This window comes from Lontra canadensis, unplaced genomic scaffold, assembly GCF_010015895.1.
Source record: "Lontra canadensis isolate GAN:19392208 unplaced genomic scaffold, GSC_riverotter_1.0 scaffold2, whole genome shotgun sequence".
NCBI lineage: Eukaryota > Metazoa > Chordata > Mammalia > Carnivora > Mustelidae > Lontra > Lontra canadensis.
The window spans coordinates 10,746,969-10,768,691 of NW_022630996.1; the positions used below are offsets into that span (position 1 = coordinate 10,746,969).

A 21,723-nucleotide genomic window follows, 5' to 3' on the forward strand; every position below is an offset into this window, starting at 1 on the left:
TCCCTAACTTGAAACACAAGGGTTATAAATAATCATGTGTAAATGTGCTGTGTATGGAGAACCTCAAGCTGGTGTGTGTATGGGATGGCAGGATGGTTCCAGCAGGTGAGGGAGAGAAAGGCCACCAGCTGTGGCAGCTAAACTGTGCAAGAGTTGTGTAATACCAGTTACTTTCAGGTAAGAGATGGCAGCAGAAGCCAGGCCAGGCCAATGATGAGTGCAGGGACCATGGTCTGTGGGAGTGACTTCTAAGGGGTGGAAGGTAGAAGAAAAGGAGAGTGATGGCTTGGCTCCTCATTTGAGCTACTGAGGAGGGTGGGGGCTACATGGGCAGCAGCAGTGGTCAGAAGCTAAAGGACTTATCAAGGAACCATATGAGACAAAGTGTGTCAGGCCCAGAGGAGAAGACTTAAGGAGTGAGGAATATTCTGGAACATATTGTATGGGCAGCCAAACAAAGTGGATAACAGGAAACCGTCTTTCTGTTTTACCTCAGCCGATGAGCTAACCATTTTACCTCATACCATGGGGGAGTTTAACTGTATGCCTAAACAAGCAGCAGGGAAAGGCATAGCCAAGAAAGGCAAGACCTTCAATGTGGGGGAGGATTGAGTCTTTAAGAAGTCAACTTCTTCCATGTTATCTCAGAAGGTGACAGGGAAAAGAGATGTCTGACATGAGCCCAATTTTGCCTCTGTGCCCAGATCTGTGAGGGTAGGGGTTGTGGTGGGGCAGCAAAGGCACCCCCCCAACTCTGCCCTACACCCCGGGCCTTCCTGGAGCAACAAAGCCCAGGCTGCTCACTGCAGAGATCCACGTGAACGGTGGCACGTGATGTCTGTCTTCACTTCATAACTTGCCCAGTTGGGAACTGGGCATTTAGTGTGTTCAACAGAGGTGGGAACCCATGCCGTCCCAAAGCTGAGCAGTCTCACTTTCACCACTGAGGTGAACTCGGGGTCCCTCCCTCTCCCCTGGAGCCTCATCCTTTACTTCTTCAGATCCAGAGGCCATGTTTCCGTAAGGATCTTCTTGGCCTCTGCAGGCTGTAGAACAAGACTATCTGGGCTTGAACCTCAGCTCCTACATCGGTTATGAACCTTGAATGAGGAGCTTAACAGGACCATCAACATCTCGATTTCTTAATCCGTGAAAGAAGAATGTGAATGCTAATTTGGGGTGAGTGTTATGTAAGGCAATACAAAAAAAGGTGTAACACAGTGGACATAGCTGTGTATTTGGTAAGGTCAGCTCCTTACCTCCGGCTTTCCTGTCATAGCCCGAATCAGGTCTCTCTTGTTCCTTGTCAAACATCTCATTTTTGTATTTTTCAGGGCTCCTCTTGGACCAATTCCCACCAATGCGTGTGTGCATCCCACCGTGTGTTTCCTGAACCTTAGAACTGAGTGCCACCCATTCCAGAACATTCCACCGCCAGGAGTAGCTGGCACTTGGGTGGCTTTGGGCTTTACAGAGTGGGCAGGGGGTGGTGATTATTCAGAGTTTTTGAGGAGGATCCTGTGCAGAGTAAGGGCAGGCGTGCACTTTCCTGGACTTCTCTCTCTGAAAGGTGGGTTAGACGTTTCCTCATGTTAGGGAGACAGACACCTAAGGATTAGAAGCATTTTTTTCTCAGGTTCTCCCCTGAGGGCTTCGCTCCACCAATGCACCTTGACAGTTTCTCCCAGATCAACAGCAATATCCTTTGTCTCATGATGACTCCATGACAGCATCTCAGAGCCCAGGCTGGTCAGACTCTCTCTTCGTTGCTTTCCTTTCCAGCTCAACTCATCGTAAAGAATCAGCTTTTAAAGATTGCAAAGCCTGTGCGTGCCACCCAGGGCCTCACCCTCACCCCCCTCTTTTCTCTGCACACTGGAATCTGGCTTCCAGAAAGTACTCTCGTGCCACTCCCAAAAGGCTGCACCTGATTTATTTCCATAGTGTCATAGAGGATCATTAACTTCTCTACACTTTCTCAAACTTATTAAATTATGAAACATGTGCTGCACCTGAGTGTACCTTGGTCTCCTGTGGTGATTGGAGGGGCGAGAAGGGAAGTCTGGAAGCCCCACCCTCCCCAGAGCCAGCCCAGCCCAGGATCTCTCTCTTTCTCTCTCCCTTTTTTTGGCAGACAGTGAAGACGTTAATCTCTTTCAGTTGAAGCAGGTTCCCTTTGTTTCTGTCCTGAGAGGAGGCCAACAGGAGCTGACCCCAGGTCGCCATGAGCTCTGCTATCACCGGCTGGGAGCACCCCGACCCTTTGGTGAGTGCTGCTGAAAGAGAGGGAAAGAGAAGAGAGGGGCAGGTAGAATGGAAGAAGGGCATGGAAGGGGGTCCCGGCTGGGGGCCCTGGTGCCCTAATTCACTATTCATGCTCAGGACGTGTGGCTTACGTTCGAGGCAAGATTTTAGATTATTAGACTGGTATGCAGCTGCCCTCCAGATCCCCCCATCATGAGGCCAAGACTCCTCCCTGAGCACTAAACCCGGCTAGTGCATTCTCAAGCAGGGAGGAAGCGCTGGAAGATTCTTTGAGTTTTGTCTTTATTCACAGTTGGTCTCTGCTGAATCTAAATGTCTAAATATTTGCTTTCCGGGCTCCTCCGTGTTATGATTTCTTTGATCAGAAGGACTTTCTAAAACAAAGCAAAGGGAAAGAGAGAGGGCATCAGAGAGTGAGACAGAGAACCAGTATTTACCAAAGCACCAGTACCCCCCGGGCACTCTGTGTTTTATTTTCTTCCTTCCAAGCCAGCGAAGCAGGTGCTTCTGTTCCTGGATGAGGAACCTGAGGCCCAGAGAAGTGACAGTGACATCTCTGGAGGCTTCTCCGGCAAGTCCTTGAGCCCTGGCCCCACCACCTTCCCAACCCGTTTTCGAGCACCTGCAAGTAGCCGGGTGAACGGAGTCAAAGAGTGAAGACACTCTTGTTTGAGCCACCACTCCACAACAGGTGGCAAGAGCGCCTCTGCGCCAGGGCCCGACGGCAGCCCCGGGTGCCTGGGGGCTGGGTGTCACCCGCAAACCTGGGCCCGGTCCCCGCAGCTGTCCTCGGAGGCCACCCCCGGGGAAGAGGCCCCTCGGCCGTCTTTTCCAGGAACTCTTGGGAGGCCCTTCAGACATCTCTCCGCTTATCTCTTCAGAATTCTTTCTGCCCCTACTGTCATGGAAACAACGAAATCGAAGCAAACAACTGCCTTGGGAAATCAGAGACTTCCACACGGCAGTTCACCTGCGGCCACAGGGAGCGGGGCGGGTCTGGGCCTGCACCCACCCTCTCTCCAGCGGTCCGTCTTCTCTTCGTCTGCAGCCACACTCTTCAGGGATGTGTCTGGTTTCGCATGCATGTTGCCCTGCTAGAAACTTTGAGGGACGTTAAGGAAGGGGAGACAGCTTCCTGACCCCGAAAGCTTATGGCCTAGCTAGGGGAACACAGGACACGCAGAAATGCTTCTGGTCCAAGAAAGAGGATGGTGAATTATGCAACAGAGAGGCGCGGGGAGAAAACTCCTGTGGGTGTGGGGAGGTCGGGAGAAGTGATTGGGAGGAGGCGTTGAGCTCTCGCAAGTGGGAAGGGGAAGCAGGGGACTCCAGGGGGCCCTCAGGGGGAGCTAAGATGCTGACGCAGGATAACAGAGGCCACATTTGGAGAAACCTGGACAACCCCATTGGCTAGCGCCGGGTGCATGGGAGTGTTAGCCAACAAACCTAGAGGGCCAGGCCTGCGACCAGAATCTTGGGGGTGGGGTGTGAGGGGAGTCAGTGGGGCAAGGGACCCCTCTTCCTCCCGGGAACCCCATTGCTGTCCCTGCACCTGAGTCTCTCCCTGCCTGTCTGTCTGCCCCAGGCCGTCGGGCGCTGCTCCCACTTACACTGGCACGCTGCTTCCACTCGTTCGGTCCACACTGAGCACGGGTGTTGGCTGCTGTTGAAGCCGGGGCCACATGGAGGAGTAAGGCCTAGTCAGCGCATTCTAGGACCTTCCAGCCCCGCAGCAAAGATGGGTGCAGTAGCCGTCTGTTGGAGTAACTGCGCCCTGAGGAGAGCTTTGGCAGGTGTAGACATAGGGCCACGGGAGCGCCTCTGAGGGCAGCTCCAGCATTCTGGGGCCAGGATCCCCAGCTACCTGTCTGGAAGGGAGATCTGCCCCATTTTCTGACCTTGGAGTTGGCCCCCACCCCTTTTCCACAAAGCGGCTGCTGTGCAGATGGGCCTCAGGCAAAGCGGCCTGTCCCCTCTCGGGACCCCGGACCATACATTCAGGCCCTGCTGATGTACAATGTGGAAAATACTGGTCTTTTTTTTGTTGTTGTTAAGATTTTATTTATTTATTTGACAGAGAGAGAGATCACAAGTAGGCAGAGAGGCAGGCAGAGAGAGAGGGGGGAAGCAGGCTCCCCGCCAAGCAGAGAGCCCAATGTGGGGCTCGATCCCAGGACTCTGGGATCATGACCTGAGCCGAAGGCAGAGGCTTATACTGCTGAGCCACCCAGGTGCCCCAAAATACTGGTCTTTTGAGTCTGGACCTCGACATCCCAAACTGGCCAGCCGTGATCTCTGTGCCATGGCCTCTTGCCCCTGGCAGGCCGTCCATCCCCTGAAGTGAGACTAGGAAGTCCACTTGCTTCCTTCTAAAATGCCCAGGTGTGTCCCTCTCTTGTTCCCAGCAGAGGGTGGATGACGGGCTCAACTGTCACCATGATGGCCAAGGCGGGAAGAAGGCTGGGCAGGCCGGGAGCTCCAGCAGCAGCCAGCCAACCTATAGCGTCCTGGATGTCCCCCCGTGGTACCTCTGCATTCTCTTGGGCATCCAGGTAACACCACCCAGCAGGCATGGGGTCCAAGGAGGCTCTGCCTCAAAAGCCACACGCATGACACCGGGGCCGAATTGGTCAAGAACCACAGCTTCAGTTACTAATATTCTTGTCTTTCTGGTCTTCCGCATTGTTGACCACTGGGGGAACGCCAAGCTCCTCGTGTCTGTCTCTCTCTCTCTCTCTCGGTGGGGGTGGGGGGATGGGAGTGGGGGGTTGGAATTAGCAGAGGATTCTCCCTCATGCTAAAACACCAAGGACACCAACTGCATCATTTTCACGAGACCTATTTCAATTTATATGATTCGCAACAATTTAAAAAATGTGATGAGCAGAGCTTGGGGAATTTGGGGAGACAGGCACTGTCAAACACTTGTGTTTGAACACTACTGGATGCAGCCTTTCTGGATGACCACTGATGGTTTCTATCAACATGTAAATCATGTGCCCTTTAACCCAGTCCCCAGAGCTTAAGAATTTCTCTGTACGAGAGTACGAGGGCAAGACCTGTTAAGATAAGTACAGAGATGGTCTTGTAACATTAATGGCGATAGTAACATCAAACCCCACAACAAACAAATAAGCAAAACCCTAGAAACAACCCAATTATCCTTCAAAGGGAATGGGTCTAGCAAATTGTGACACATTTGAGCAGGTGACTTTTGTATGCAGCTGTTAAAAAGAGATACATTTATCATGCAGTTAGGGAATATTCCCCAATGTGTAGATTGCTTTGGGTAGTATAGACATTTTAATGATAATCTCTTCTTCCTATCCATGAACATGGAACATCTTTCCATTTCTCTGTGTCCTCTCCAATTTCTTTTACCACTGTTTTATAGTTTTCAGAGTATAGGTCTTTCATCTCTTTGGTTGGGTTTATTCCTAGGTATTTTATTATTTTTGGTGCAATTGTAAATGAGACTGTTTTCTTAATTTCTCTTTGTGCTGCTTCACTATTGGTGTACAGAAATGCAACGGGTTTTTGTGTGTTGATTTTGTATCCTATGACTCTACCAAATTGGTTTATCAGTTCTACTAGTTTTTTTTGATGGTCTTTTGGGTTTTCATGGTATCATGTCATCTGCTAATAGTACAAGTTTGACTTCTTCCTTACCAATTTGGATGCCTGTTATTTTTTTGTTGTCTGATTGCTGTGGCTGGGACTTCCAGTACTATGTTGAAAGAAAGTGGTGAAAGTGGACATCCTTGTCTTGTTCCTGACCTTACAGGAAATGCTCTCTGTTTTTCCCCACTGAAGATGATATTAGCTGTGGGTTTTTCCTGTGAATTATGTTCCCTCTAAACTTCCTTTGCTGAGGGTTGTTGTTCTTTTAAAATCATGAATGGATGTTGTACTTTGTCAAATGCTTTTCTGCATCCACTGAAATGATCATATGGTTCTTACCCTTTCTCTTACTTATTACTTTCCTCTTTATCCTTTCTCTTGTCCTTTCGATGTGATGTATCACATTGATTGATTTGGGAATATTGAACCACCATTGCAACCCAGGAATAAATCCCACTTGATCACGGTGAATGATTTTTTTTAATGTATTCTTGAATTCAGTTTCCTAGTATTTTATTGAGGATTTTTGCATCTATGTTCATCAGGGATATTGGTCTATAGTTCTCCTTTTTAGTGGTGTCTTTATTTTGTTTTGGTATCAGGATAATGCTGACCTCAGAGAATGAATGTGGAAGTTTTCTTTCCTTTTCAATTTTTCAAATAGTTAAAGAATAACAGGTATTAACTCTTCTTTAAATGTTTGTTAAAATTCATCTGTGAAGCCACTTGACCCTGGACTTTCTGTTTGTTGGGCGTTTTTTGCTTATCGATTCAATTTCTTTCCTGGTTATCAGGCTGTTCAAATTTTCTGTTTCTTCCAGTTTCAGTTTTGGTATTTTGTGTTACCAGGAATGTATCCAGTTCTTCCAGGTTGTCCAGTTTGTTGGCGTAGAGCTTTCCATGATACTCTGTTGCAATTGTTTGTCTTTCTGTGGTGTTAGCTGTTATTTGTCCTCTCTCATTTGTGACTTTATTTATTTTTTCTTTTTTGATAAATCTGGCCTGAGGTGTATCAATTATATTGATTTTTTTTTTTCAAAGAACCAGCTCCTGGTTTCATCGACCTGTTCTATTGTTTTTTTGTTTGTTTGTTTATTTTTAGTTTTTCATTTATTTCTGCTTTAATCTTTATTATTTCATGTTTTTTTCTGCTGGTTTAGGTTTTGTTTGTTTTTGTTTTTTTTTTTTCTAGCCCCTTTAGGGATAAGGTTAGATTATGTATTTGAGATTCTTCTTGCTTCTTGATCTAGGCTTCTATTGCTGCAACCCTTCCTGTTAGAACTGCTTTTGCTGAATCCTAAAGTTTTGGATTGTTGTGCTTTCCTTTTCTTTTGTTTCCGTGTACTTCTTTTTTCTTCTTTTATTTCCTGGTTAACCCATTCCTGTTTAGTAGCATATTACTTAACCTCCATGTATTTGTGATCTTTCCAGATTGTTTTCTGGTGGTTGACTTCTAGTTTCATAGTGTTATGGTCAGAAAAGATGCATGGTAGGACTTTGGTCTTCTTGAATTTGTTGAGGCTTGTTTTGTGGGCTGATACATAATCTGTTCTAGAGAATGTTCTATGTGCACTTGAAAAGAATGTGTATTCTGCTGTTTTAGGATGAAATGTTCTGAATATATCTGTTAAATCCATCTGTTCCAGTGTGTCATTGAAAGCCATTGTTTCCTTGTTGATTTTCTGTTAGATGATCTGTCTATGGATGTAAGTGGGGTGTTAAAGTCCCCTACTATTACTGTATTACTATTGATTAGTTCCTTTATGTTTGTTATTAGCTGTTTAAATTTGTTTGGGTGCTCCCATATTGGGTGCATAAATATTTACAATTGTTATGTCTTCTTGTTGGATTGTCTCCATTATTATTATATAGTGTCCTTTGTCTCTTATTACACTCTTTGTTTTGAAGTCAGTTTTGTCTGAAATAAGTATCGCTACTTGGCTTTCTTTCTTTTTTTAAGATTTATTTATTTATTTGAGAGAGAGAGAGAGAGCATGAGCAGAAGGAGGGACAGAGTGAAAGAATCCTCAAGCACACTCCCTGCTGAGTGTGAAGGCCAATGCAGGACTCTATCTTACAACTCTGAGATCGTGACCTGAGCTGAAACCAAGAGTCAGATGCTTAACTGACTGAGCCACCCAGGTGCCCTCCTCCTGTCTTTCTTTTGACATCCATTTGCATGATAACTATTTCTCCCTCACTTTCAATCTTTAGGTGTCTTTAGGTTTAAATGTGTCTCGTGTAAGCAACATATAGATGACTTTTTTTAAAATCCTTTCTGACACCCTGTATTTTTATCGAAGTGTTTAGTTCATTTACATTCAAAGTAATTATTGATTGATATCTGTTTATTGCCATTTTATTACTTGTTTTGTGGTTGTTTCTGAAGATTTTCTCTGATCCTTTCTTGTCTTTCTCTCTGTCATATTTTGTTGATTTTCTTTAGTGACATATTTGGATTTATTTCTCTTTATTCTTTGCATGTTTATTAGTGGTTTTTGATATATGGTTGTCATTAGGTTTGTCTATAACTTCTTCTACAAATAGCAGTCTGTATTAAGTTGGTGGTCGTTTAAGTCTAAACCCATTCTTTTCTCCTCTCCTCCCATTTTTTTTTTAAGATTTTATTTATTTATTTGACAGAGATCACAAGTAGGCAGAGAGGCAGACAGAGAGAGAGGAAGGGAAGCCAGCTCCCTGCTGAGCAGAGAGCCCGATGCGGGGCTCGATCCCAGGACCCTGGGATCATGACCCGAGCTGAAGGCAGAGGCCCCAACCCACTGAGCCACCCAGGTGCCCCTCTCCTCCCATGTTTTAAGTATATGATATTATATTTTATATTTTTGTGTGTATGTGAGTTCCTTGACTTATTTTTTTTATAGAAATATTCATTGTTACTGCTTTTGTGTTTCCTGCCTTTGTACTGTCACTTTTGGTCTCTCCTTTCCACTCAGAGTGTCTCCTTTAATACCTCTTGAGGGGTTGGTTTAGTCGTCATGAACTCCCTTAGTTTTTGTTTGTCTGGGAAACGTTTTCTCTCTCCTTCTGTTTTTGAATGATGTTCTTGCTGGATAGGGAGTATTCTTGGCTGTAGATGTTTCCCATTCAGCACTTTGACCAGATCATGCCACACCCTTCCGCCTTGCCATGTTTCTGTTGAAAAATCTCCTACTAGCTTTCTGGGTTTTTCCTTGTAAGTTAATGACTTCTTTTGTCTTACTGCTTTTAAGATTTTTTCTTTATCATTATAGTTTGCAGGCTTAATTACACTGCATCTTGGTGTGGGTCTGCTTTTGTTGATGTTGTCCGGAGTTCTCTGTGCCCCCTGGATCTGGATGTCTGTTTCCTTCCTCAGATTAGGAACATTTTCAGCTATCATTTCTTCAAATATATTTTCTGCCCCCTTTTCTCTCTTCTTCTTCTTCTGGGACTCCTATAATACAAATGTTATTACATTTGATGGATTTCCCTAATCCATTCTTGTTTTGTGTAATTCTTTTTTCTCTTTTGTTCAGCTTGATTACTTTCCATGACTCTGCCTTCGAGGCCACTCATTTGTTCCTCTGTTTCTTCTATCCTGTTTTTCATCCCAACACATCTGCTCCCCATTTTGTTTACTGAGCCCTTATAGCTCTGCTGTGTTATTCCTTATCTCTGTGTTAAGGGTCTCACTCACGTCTTCCACTCTTTTCTTAAGTCTGGTGAGTATCCTTATGATCATTGCTTTAAATTCTCTGTGAGGCATGTTACTTATGTCTGTTTTGATTAGCTCTCTAGCCATGGCCTTGTCCTGTTCTTTCATCTGGGATACATTTCTCTGTCTCCCCATTTTGTCTGCCTGTGTCTGCTTCTGTGTGTTAAGAAAGTCAGCTATGACTTTGGCTCTTCAAAGTAGCGACTTGGGCGCCTGGGTGGCCCAGTTGTTAAGCATCTGCCTTCAGCGCAGGTCATGATCCCAGAGTTCTGGAATCGAGTCCTGTATCAGGCTCCCTGCTCCATCTGGAGTCTGCTTCTCCCTCTGACCTTCTTCCGTCTCATGCTCTCTCTTACTGTCTCTCTCTCTCAAATAAATAAGTAAAATCTTTTAATTTTTTTTAAATAAATAAATAAATAAATAAATAAATAAATAAATAAATAAATAAATAAGAGAGTAGTGACTTTATGAAGACGAGGTCCTGAGTGTCTTGCAGGGCAGTGTCCCCTGCTCACCAGGACCTGGCCCTTCAGGGGAGTCTCTGGTGTGTTGCTAACACGTTGCTGTGGTGTCTGAGTCACTGCTCCTTTGAGCGCAGTCATCCGCGCTGCTGTTTGACTGTTGTGGGCTGTGCTTGCTCTCCATGGTGTTAGTGGGACCCAGGCAGGCCAGCTCTGAAGGGGCATGCCCGCCAGGGAATTTGGGAGCAGGGCGGCAGTGTTAGCCAAGTGCAGTAGGCCACTAGTCCCATGCCAGATCCCCGAAGCACCTAGGCGGCTGTCAGCTGGGGGCTGCGAGCCAGGCGGCTGCGAGCCAGGCGGCTGGGGGTGTGAGGCCGGGCTCGGTGCAATGGTGGGGCGGGCAGCGCCGGCAGCTCTGCCCCCTGCGGTGGGCGGGGCACGTGCGCTGCTTTGACAGAATTTGCCCTGAGCCCGGGCGGAGGCTACAGGTGTCTGTGCAGCCCCGCCTCCTGCACGTGGTTCTGTTCCTGCCAGCGGAGCGGGAGGGAAAGGGCACCACCAGCTCCCTCGTTTTCAAAAAAGTCCTCCAAGCACGCTCCACAATCAGTTTGAACAGACCTGTCTCCTCTTTGCTCCAGATGTTGTATCAACGGCCGTGTTTTGTTTTCAAGATTTATTTATTTATTTATTTGAAAGAGAGGGAGAGAGAGAGACAGAGAGAGGGAGAGCAAGCTTGGAGTGGGAGGAGGAGGGGCAGGGGGAGGGAGAGAGAGTCCCAAGCAGACGCCCTGTTGAGTGCAAAGCTAATGACACAGGGTTTGGTCTCACAACCCTGAGATCACGGCCTGAGCCCCGAGCTGAAACCAAGAGTCGGTCGCTTCCCCGACTGTGCCACCCAGGCGCCCCTAAACTGCCATTTCTACGTTGCCTCTCCACACAGGCTGCTGGCTCTTTAAGGGCGGGGACCCGGCTGTCACTCGCCCTTCTGATTGGCCCAGGGCTGAGTCAGCTGACTTCTGCCGCTCTAGGCTCCAAGACTCCCCAGGATTTACAGACTCCAGGAGTGCCCCGGCTCTGGTGTCTAAAGCCAAAGGGTATGGGGATTCGTCTCCCCTGTGTGAGCTCCCTGGTGCCAGGACCCATTTCTCTGCTCTCTCTGTGTGCACAGGTCGCTCCCCGCGGCGGGCAGCCTCCCGCCATCTTTCCGACCTTCCTGACCTTTCAGACGCAGCTTCTTCTCTATATTCAGTTGTGGGATTTGTTCTGCTGGTCTTCGGATCACCGTTCGGTTTCTTGACTGGAAGGGGATGATATCTAGTTGTGAGCATGGAAGGGGGTGAGCTCAGGATCCTCCTACCCGTTCCCCGTCCTCCCGAGCTCCAAGTCTCTCGCCCACTTTTAAATCAGATTATTTGGGTTTTGCTACTGAGTTCCTTAGATATTCTGGATATTAAGGCTGTACATGGGTAGCTCAGTCAGTTAAGCATCTGCCTTCAGCTCAGGTCATGATCCCAGGGTCCTGGGGTCGAGCCCTGCATCCGACTCCCTGCTCAGCGGGGAGGCTGTTTCTCCCTTTCCTCCTGGTCGTGCTCTCTCTCTCTCCTAAATAAATAAATTAATTAAATATTTTTTAAAAATTTTGGATACTAATCTCTTATAGATAGACGGTTTGCAAATATTTTCTCCCATTCTGTAGGATGCCTTTTTATTTTGCTGACTGTTTCTTTGGCTGTGCAGAGCTTTTTACTTTGATGTAGTCCTGCTTTCTTATTTTTGCTTCTGTTGTTGGTGCTTTTTGTGTCATAGCTAACAATCTTTGCCAAGACCTGACGTTAAGAAGCTTTTCTGCTGTTTTCTTGTAGGAGTTTCACAGTTTCAGGCCTTACATTTAAGCCCTTAATCCGTTTTGAGTTAATTTTTGTGAGTGATGCGAGATAGGAGTTCCATTTTTCATTCTTCTGTGTGTGGCTGTCTAGATTTTGCAGCACCATTAATTTTTAAAAAAATTTTTATTATTATTATTATTATTATTATTTTTGCAGCACCATTAATTGACGACACTACCCTTTCCCCCACGAGTCTTTTTGGCTTCCTTGTCAAATATTGGTTGACCATATGTGCATGGGTTTATTTCTGGGCTCTCAATTCTGTTCTTTTGGTCTATTTGTCTACTTTTATGATAGTACCATTCTGGTTTCTCCTTTCTTGTTTTTTGGATTTTTGAAAATAACATGCTTCCAGTTTTCAAAAACTGCTATCAAATTCAGCAAAAAATCTGCATATGTCATTGACAAACAAATGAAATTCCGGTATGTTTTTATTATTTCATTTTTGCTGTACTTTTTAAGGTAAAGGAAAATAACAGCCAGTTTTCAGGTACAATGCTGTTTGATTACTGTAGCTTTATAACAAAGTTTGAAATGAGGAATTATGATGGCTGCAGTTTTGTTCTTCTTTCTCAGGATTGCTTTGGCTATTTGAGGTCTTTTGTTGTCCCATACAAATTATAGCGTTGTTTTTTTTCTATTCTTGTGAACAACATCATTGAAATTTTGACAGCAATATCATTGACTCTATGCCTGGCTTTGAATAGTATGGACATTTTTTTTTCAAGATTTTATTTATTTATTTGACAGACAGAGAAATCACAAGTAGGCAGAGAGGAGGCAGGCAGACAGAGGGGGGAAGCAGGCTCCCTGCTGAACAGAGAGCCTGATGCGGGGCTTGATCCTAGGACCCTGAGATCATGACCTGAGCCGAAGGCAGAGGCCTTAACCCCTGAGCCACCCAGGCTCCCCAGTATGGACATTTTTTTTTTCAAGATTTTATTTATTTATTTGACAGAGAGAGATCACAAGTAGGCAGAGAGGCAGCCAGAGAGAGAGGGGGAAGCAGGCGCCCCGCTGAGCAGAGAGCCTGATGCGGGGCTCGATCCCAGGACCCTGAGATCATGACTTGAGCGGAAGGCAGAGGCTTAACCTGCTGAGCCACCCAGGTGCTCCTAGTATGGACATTTTAATGACATACATTCCTCCTCCCTTCTGCTAACTTTAGGCTTACTTTATTCTTTTTGTTCTAGTTCCTGGAGGTATAGAATTAGGCTGCTTGAGATTTTTCTTTTATGCCTTTATCACTATGAGCTTCCCTCTTAAAACTACTTTGCTGTGGCCCAGGAATTTTGATATCTTGTGTTTCCATTTTTGTTTTTCTCATTTTCTTTTTTCATCTTTTCCCTTTTGATTTCTTCTTATTCCCATTGGTTGCTCAGGGGGATGTTGCTTACTTTCCACAGATTTGTGAATTTTCTGGTTTTCCTCCGGTTTCATACCATTATCATCAGAAAAGACCGTTGGTATGATTCCCTTCTTAAATTTGCCAAGGCTGTTTGTGACTTAACATATGATCTGTCCAGGGGAATGTGCTCAAGGCTTCCTGGTCATTAGTCTTGCCCTCACCTTGTACATTGTTTTAATTATGAGCCTCTTGTCTTGTTTTTTTTTTTTTCTTAGATTTTTTAAAGATTTTTTTTAGATTTTTAAAAAAGATCTTATTTATTTATTTAACAGAGAGAGAGAGCTCAAGTAGGCAGAGAGTCAGGCAGAGGAAGAATGAGAGGGAGCAGGGAGCCTGCTTCTAGGCTCAATCCCAGGACCCTGGGATCATGACCTGAGCTGAAGGCAGACACTTAACCGATTGAGCCACCCAGTCACCCCTCTTGCCTTGTTCTTATTCTTAAGACCCCCTCTTTGGTTCCTGTTATGTCCTCCTGTTTTGTGTCCCTGCGCAGAATATCAGTTCCCAGTGTTGGGGTTGTGCCCTTGAACCCCAGACCCTCTGGCTGGGTCTCTGTTTCTTCCTGCTGGTCTCCCTCATTCCCACTGTTGATCTGAATGTCTGCCTGTCACTCCTGGTCAGGCTCCTCTGAGACCAGAGGTAGAGCTCTTTCCTCTGGCGGGGGACCGGGAATGAGGGTTGGGGAGACAGCCGCAGCACCTACATGCCTGTCCACTCTCTCTGCTCTGCCCACAGCACTTCCTCACGGCCCTGGGGGGGCTCGTGGCAGTGCCGCTCATCCTGGCCAAGGACCTGTGCCTGCAGCATGACCCCCTGACTCAGAGCTACCTCATCAGCACCATTTTCTTTGTCTCCGGCCTCTGCACTCTCCTGCAAGTGTTTTTAGGAGTCAGGTACGTAAAACTCTTTTCCCTGGCTTCTGACTTTTCCTTGCTGGAGTATCAGCAAGATTTGCTCGGCTTGCAGCTGGAGAGGTGGTTAGGCAGCTGGTGGGACCCGCTAAAGGGAACACGGGACTAGGAATCAGAGCCTGGGTTCAAGTCCTTACTCCAACACTTAACTGTCTGTACTAGCTAGGATTCTTGATTAAAGTTACATAAATCCAGATTAGCTTAGGCAAAAATTCATTCTTTATTAATGTATAAGATCAAGGTAGGAGAAAGGCAAGGTGCATCACATGTCAGGAACAGGGGGGACTCAGAAGATGGGACTTCTCTTGTTTCTATAGAGGCCTGCCCCTAACATTTGTGAGATGCAGGGCAAGAATACAAACAGGTTCCCACACTCTGTGTGTCTAAATATTGGAGAGTTACAAACCGAAGTTACAAATTCTTTTTTTTTTTAAAGATTTTATTTATTTATTTGACAGAGAGAAATCACAAGTAGGCAGAGAGGCAGGCAGAGAGAGGAGGAAGCAGGCTTCCCGCTGAGCAGAAAGCCCGATGCGGGGCTCCATCCCAGGACCCTGAGATCATGACCTGAGCCGAAAGCAGAGGCTTTAACCCACTGAGCCACCCAGGCGCCCCCAAAGTTACAAATTCTTAAATAAGATCTGTTCTAATCATTCCGCCCGGAAGTCCAGGTTTGAATTTAGAATTCTGCCACCGCTCAAAGTTCTACTTTAGGACTTAGCCTCATGGGAGGCAGGGGCAACCCCCAGCCTGTGGCCTTCTCCCTTCTCTTCCTACCTCAAGCTTTGCTCCAGAGCACAAATGGTCTAACATGCATGAATGTGGACACCCCAGCCTGCATGTCCAAGCTCCACACCCAGCCCCAACACACACACATGCACACACACACACACACACACACACACACACCAGATTCCCCAAACAGCAGATGCTTGGCCCTCCTTAGGCTTGGGGGGTGTACACATTTGCTTCATGCTTGGCTTTCAGCAGGACAGACCTGGGGAGGAGACCCAAGCAGCCTCTGGAAAAGACTCCGGGCCATTTACACTGAGAATTCTTGGCTCTCAAAGGGGAGAGGCACATGGGTTTGACGTGGACATGTCTCCCAGAGAAGGCAGAGTGGAGCCCTCTGGAGCATCGGGCTAGGTGCGGGCGGCTCTTCTGTCCCATCTGAAGACAGTCTCCTCATCACACTGCCAGTGCCTGACTTTGTTGGCACAGACAGACTCCCCCACATAGGAGTGTAGACAGGCTCTGGCAGTCCTCGCACTTCTCTCCCAAAGCAGGTGGGATCTGCTCTGGAGAGCCTCCCATTTTAAAATCCCAGGGAAGAGCACTGATTGGTGCAATATAAGCCAAATGCCCAGCTCTCACCCACCAGGGCGACAAATATGGAGACTCCCCTTGAGGAATTTCCCAAAGAGGCAGGGAAGAGGAGTTCTGTTCTGAGGAGACAAGACGGCATAGGCTCACTAGTGGGGTACGTGGTTTGGGACCCATAAAACAAGGTCAATGCCGGCACTGCCTTTCCTCCCTTAGGGTCCCACTGAGATGAGCAATTGTTCAAATCGGTGCAGTCACCTTTTAGAAACAAAAAACATCCAGTCCCTTGTGCACCTATGTAGGCCGCTAAAATTAGCCTGAGTAACATGGAGTCTTTTTGCTCTGACGCTGGCCTGGACAAATTGTGAGGCCAGGAAAATGTTTCGTTGGAGCTTTTCTCCTCCTCATTTCCACACCTCCCCTCTTCCTGCTCTCCACCACTACCCTCTGCCCCACCTTGATTCCCAGAGTTCCACACAGTGGCTCTGTTGGGCTGCCATCTGCTCGGGAAATCCCTCTCTGTGGCCCTCTCTGGCCCTCTTCTGCTCACCCCCTCACCTCAGACCTGTTAGTCCTGTGTCTTCTTCCTTTAACATTAATTGAGCATCTAGTCCAAGAACAGATCCGGGTTCTGTTCTGCCTGAAGCTTACACAGTTTTTGGCATCCCCTTTAAGGAAAAGGAATCCAGAAGTATGAATACAAAAGCATATGTGAGAGAGAATATTATTAACTTGGAAAAAATCACAACAAATCACAAATTTTGAAAAGTAGATAAACACCACAAATGCCGTAAATTCCAAAATACAGCATGTCGTTTTTATTATTTAACATTCTTACAGCACCCTATCATACTTCTCCCCCACATTGTATGCCTGCAGACTCTTTTATTCCTTAATTGAAGGTTGTGTACTCTTTGATCACCTCTTCATTTTATAAAGAGAAGGAGAGATCGTTCAGTCACTCCTCTAGCACAGGTTCGTCCAAGTTTGCTTGGAAATACTGCTAGCTGAGATACAGAAATGCTGCTGTAGATTTGTGCCCTGCAAACACAGAAATTCTGTTGTATTTGATTTCTATCAAAAAATTTCAAAATGCGCACTGCATTTATAAGTGTATATGGTGCGTTATTAAGTATATTCTTTTTTTAAGAGTTTATTTATTTATTTGACAGACAGAGATCACAAGTAGGCAGAGAGGCAGGCAGAGAGAGAGGGGGAAGCAGGCTCCCTGCCGAGCAAAGAGCCCGATGCGGGGCTCGATCCCAGGACACTGAGATCATGACCTGAGCCATCCAGGACACTGAGATCATGACCTGAGCCGGAGGCAGAGGTTTAATCCACTGAGCCACCCAGGCGCCCCTATTAAGTATATTCTTGAGAGGAGACAGCTTCCATCTTGACTGCATAGAAATGAGAACCAAATCTTCTCTGGCAGTTTCACATATCTGATGGTGGTCAGATTTTCCACAGACTTGCTTCTGGCACCATGCATTTCAGACCTTGTTTCTCATCTACCACCCACATATGTCAAATGCCAGGTGCAGTGGGACACATTCATAACATCATGTGACCGCAGGTTCTGTGCCTTCATGTCGTGAAGTAGATCAAGCTGGCATGGGGTGGGGATGGGGGGTAGGAGCATTACAAGAAACAATCATGACACCAAGGTGGCTAGAAATAAAGTATCCGTGGGTGGCTTAGTGGTCTCAAGCCACGTAAGTACATCCTACCACACTCAAACTCAATTTATCCTGACTCAGCTTCCCCTTAGGCAGATCCTAAAAGTGCTTATGGCCTTTCAAATGCCATCTGATGCAAGATTCAGGGTCCGCAAGGTGGCGGTACAAAGAGACAAGAGTTGTAGCCAAATGTGGCTGAAACTGTTTACTTTTGCGAAGTCGACAAAGACATATGGCTAGTGAACACAGGGTAGGGACCCCTCCCTGGACTTTAGAAGGAGTCAGGCAAGTGAGAATCCCTTCGCCAAAAATCTCCATTTGACCTAATCTGTGCCAGGCCTGTGCTCAGCTCTGGGGTTGTGAAGGGAAGTGGAAAACATTTCCTACAGTGGACTTCTGGCCTGACCTGTCTTGACAGAAAATGACTGGACAGGAAAACATTAATATCCATGTCTTCTTTGTCAGTTATCTGAATTAAACCACACAGGTCTAGATGATATAACAGGAGAGGCTGACTGTAGACAGCATCCCGAGGACTATATTCACTCTTCGCATGGCCATTTTGCCTGAACCCAATCAAAGGCACTTTGCAAAGTGCTTCCTTTGCAAGTCATTTTCAGGTGATATGCCAAGGCTTAAGTTCTTACGATCTCTGCTGAGGAGTGGGACACACATGCCCACAGCGTTGGTGGGTTAGTTCCCTGCTCTCTCTTTCTTCTGTCACCATCTCTTAGAGCCAAAATTTCTTCCAGATCGCTCACCAAGGACTCAAAGAGGTACAGGGTTTGCTCTGGTTTCTCTCTCAGAACCCTAAAATGCACATACCTTCCCCCATTTTCCAGGATTGGCCCTAGGAATGTAAGAGGCTGCAGTAGCATTAGGGAGACCTTGCAGGAACCTGCCTGGGGACCTGGGGACCCCACCCCTGTCCCAGCCCCGTGGAGAGTTACACATGGAAGAGCATTGAGCTTTGAAACTGGAGGCCTGAACCCTAGTCTTGGCTTCTGTGCCATGGGAACTTGGACAAGTCACCTACCCTCTTTAAGACTCAATTTTATCATCTATAAAGTGAAGGAGTTCAACTATACAGTGTCTGAAGGCCTCTTTGATCTCTGTTATGGACAGCTCTGATGTTGACAGAGAAGGTGATGAAGTGCCCTATTTTAATTGGATTACCAGTGGGCTTAGCCTGATGGTGGGTTTTGTGAGAAACATAAACTAATCAGGAGTTAGGATCCAAAGAACTTGAACTTACCCCTTCATTAAATATGCAGAGAAAGAGGGAAATAAAATTAGGAGGTAACATCACCCTAATGTCTTTAGACTAAGGTGAGGGCAGGAATAAATGTGCGTTTGGTTCTACCCATGGAAATAAGCTCCTCTCCCCCAGCTGCTGATGAGTAACTTCCTGAGACATTATGGATTATAAAACCTAGCTGATAGTCTATGACTCAAAGGCCAAGTAGATCTGATTGCTGGTTATTTGCTGATAACCCAAAACAGGCTGATGTTACAATAAGATTTCAGAATATCTTAGTGATTAAAATGACATTAAATAATAAAAAAATGATAAGAGATGATAACTGCTGCTCTTTTTTCTTTTTTTAAGGGAGTGCACATGCAGTTTGGCCGGGGGCGGGGGGCAGAGGAAGAGAGAATCTTTAAGCAGGCTGCACGCCCAGTGTGGATCCCAGTGTGGGGCTCCATCTCACTATCCTGAAATCCTGAGCTGAGCCAAAAATCAAGAGCTGGACGCTCGGTGGACTGAGCAGCCCAGGTGCACGACTGCTCAGTATCAGAGCTCATAAGCACTGCGCCCAGTGTGGGGCAGGCAGCTGTACTCCTTGGCAACATGGATAGCTGCTTCCCTGGTATGACCTTAGGGGTCTTAGGTGCATCCCCCCAGGAGCCTTCCTCACTTAGGCTGGTTCTGTAGAAAGGCCATACCCACTGACAGGCATATGTAGTTATGCAGCCACTTTGCTCCTGCCCTCTTGACAGCCAGGTCACCAGATGTACCAATGGATCTCTGGCTGGAGCAGGAACAGTGGTGGCTTTGGGGGTAGAAGAGTGACCGGGCCATGCATTGCAACAGAGGAGTCCCGAAGACGGGGCTGGTACTTCTGCTTCCTCTGGGTTTAAGTTGAGTAGTTACCAGTAGGGGAAGGCACATGCTGGCATTTCCTTATCTGGTCCAGGGAGCTCTGTAGAAAATGAACAAAGTGCTCTATGTCCAGTAGGAAGTAGTTGGGACTCCGAGTGCTCACTAATTCTTACAACACAGTGACCCTTTAAAACTCAAGAGGAATTCTTCAGTCCCCTCTTATAATCCTGGGTCTCTGCTCCCCGTTCTGATCGATTTCAAAGAAAAGTCCCCGTGACATCATCCTTTACCCACTCATTGGATTGACTCAAGAAGGGAACATCAAAATGATGACATGGGTGAGGTTGGATTCCAGCAGCTCACCCTCCAGACGCATCTGTCCCCAACTGTTGACCACTTCCCCATTTACCCACAGGCTTCTTGAATTGCACATGTCCCAACCCCAAACCTTCTCAGGGCAATCATCCAGGTTCTCAAGTGCATAAGGCATATTGCTCTCCCTAGAGGAGACTTCATGCTTCCTTTCCTCTCTACCCTGGACAGTATTTGCATTATTTTCTCCTGAAGTCCTCATGTTTCTGTGAAGAGGAACTGTTTTTTAATTTTTCTAAAGCCTAGAGAATTATATTAGAAAATGCACACAAGGAGCTTAGCTCAGTGCCAGGTACAGAAATTTATTTTTCACATCAAGAAAAGGATTGTACTATACACAAAATTTTGTACCCTCCCTCTCCTTTTTAATAAGTAAAAAATTTTAATTGTAAAAAACAGCTCTCCTCTCGCTCTTTAAACATATACAATGCACTGTAATATTTTTCCATTTTAGCAAACACACTTCTGCAATAGTATTTTTTAAAAAAATGATCACTTAGTATTTCATTCTGTAGAATATATAATTATATTCTAATTTATTTAGCTATTTCCTATTAAAGAACATTTAAACTGCTTCAAGATTTTCACTATGGTAATAGCAGCCAATGTAATTTATAATTATGAGAGGTAGAAATTATATGTATACTGAGAATCATTTCTCTATTTGAAGACAGAAAAAGACTGGTAGAAATCTTTAAGGTTATTGGTGGGTGGTTTACATTTTATATGAAAGGTATTTATTATGTGAGTGCTGATAACATTTATCTGGTTAAAAATAAAAAAAAGACTGGAACAAAATGTTAATCATTTCCGGGTTATAGAATTAGGGTGATTTAAATTTATTCTTTATATTTTTCTTTATTGCCATTGATTTTCCTTCAATGTCCATGTATTACTTCATAACTGGGAAAAGTAACAACCATTTAAAATGTATTTTTAGAACAGTTTTGGGACATGTTTTGTGAGCCATACCCTTTGAACCTGTGCCTGAGAGCAAAAGTCCAGTAGGCTGCCTCTTATTATCTTGGAGGAGGGACTGAGAGCTATGGATGAAGGCCCCAGCCTTGAGACAAATTCTGAGAGCCTACAACATTTGCAACTTCACCTGCTTTCATCTTTGTTTCCCCAGTTCATTTCTCCATGATTGGGGTATAGCTCAGGGGTAGAGCATTTGACTGCATTTCTCCATGATCAGCGTTAAAGCCCTAAAAACAAAGAAGGACAGGTATGTCTTTGGAGCAGAACAGAAGGGAGAGCTGGAGCAATGGCTCCCAATCCATCACTGGCTTTGGGCAGAGGGATGCAGTGGGACTGGGGTACTCTCAGGGTAGTAAGCAGTGATAGGTTTAAAGAAGATAGACAAACAGACTTCTCCTTCCTACCAGAAATCTTCCTCTCTCCATTTTTTTTTTCTAGACTGAGGCAAACATTTCTTCCTCTTAAGCTGATTATTTAGGTACTATCCTCCAAATCTCTAATTAACACACTTCCCTTTTAGGAATTACTAATCAGTGCACCAGTATCGATGTCTGAGGTCTCCTCTTCTTTCACAGACCCTCACTCACCACATACAAGTGGACTTCCCATCCTCTTATTCTTCTATGCTCCCAGCTTAGTTCAATATTCCGTGTCGACATTATAATTAATGACTATGATATTATTTGGAGCTGAATCATGTTCCCTTTTCCTGCCCAGATTTTTGTTTTCCCTGGAGTTTACATCTTTCTTGTTTCTAATATACTTAATTTTCTATGTACTTATTTCTAATTCAATTCTATACTCTTTGCTTATCGTCTAAATTTCTTCTTAATAATTTCATTCACAGGGCACCTGGGTGGCTCATTAGGATAAGCGTCCAACTCTTGATTTCAGCTCAGGTCATGATTACAGGGTCATGAGACCAAGCCCCACTCCACACTCAACGTGGATCCTGCTTAAGATTCTCTCACTCCCTCTTCCTCTGCTACTCCCTTCCTCCCCTTCTCATGTTCTCTGTCTC

General features: G+C 45.7%; 1 protein-coding gene across 3 annotated transcripts in view; it reads left to right on the forward strand.

Moving 5' to 3' along the window:
* The first annotated feature begins 2,131 nt into the window (after positions 1-2,131).
* LOC116874167 (solute carrier family 23 member 2-like) overlaps positions 2,132-21,723 on the forward strand; it is a 55,945-nt gene continuing 36,353 nt past the window's right edge. For 2 of the 3 annotated variants that reach the window (XM_032868632.1, XM_032868614.1), the window contains exons 1-3: positions 2,132-2,266; positions 4,671-4,817; positions 14,071-14,228. In XM_032868632.1, the coding sequence (XP_032724523.1) occupies positions 2,225-2,266; positions 4,671-4,817; positions 14,071-14,228 (347 nt within the window). In that variant the 5' untranslated portion in view covers positions 2,132-2,224. The remainder of the gene's footprint in view (positions 2,267-4,670; positions 4,818-14,070; positions 14,229-21,723) is intronic. The other variant, XM_032868623.1, reaches the window with a different exon arrangement.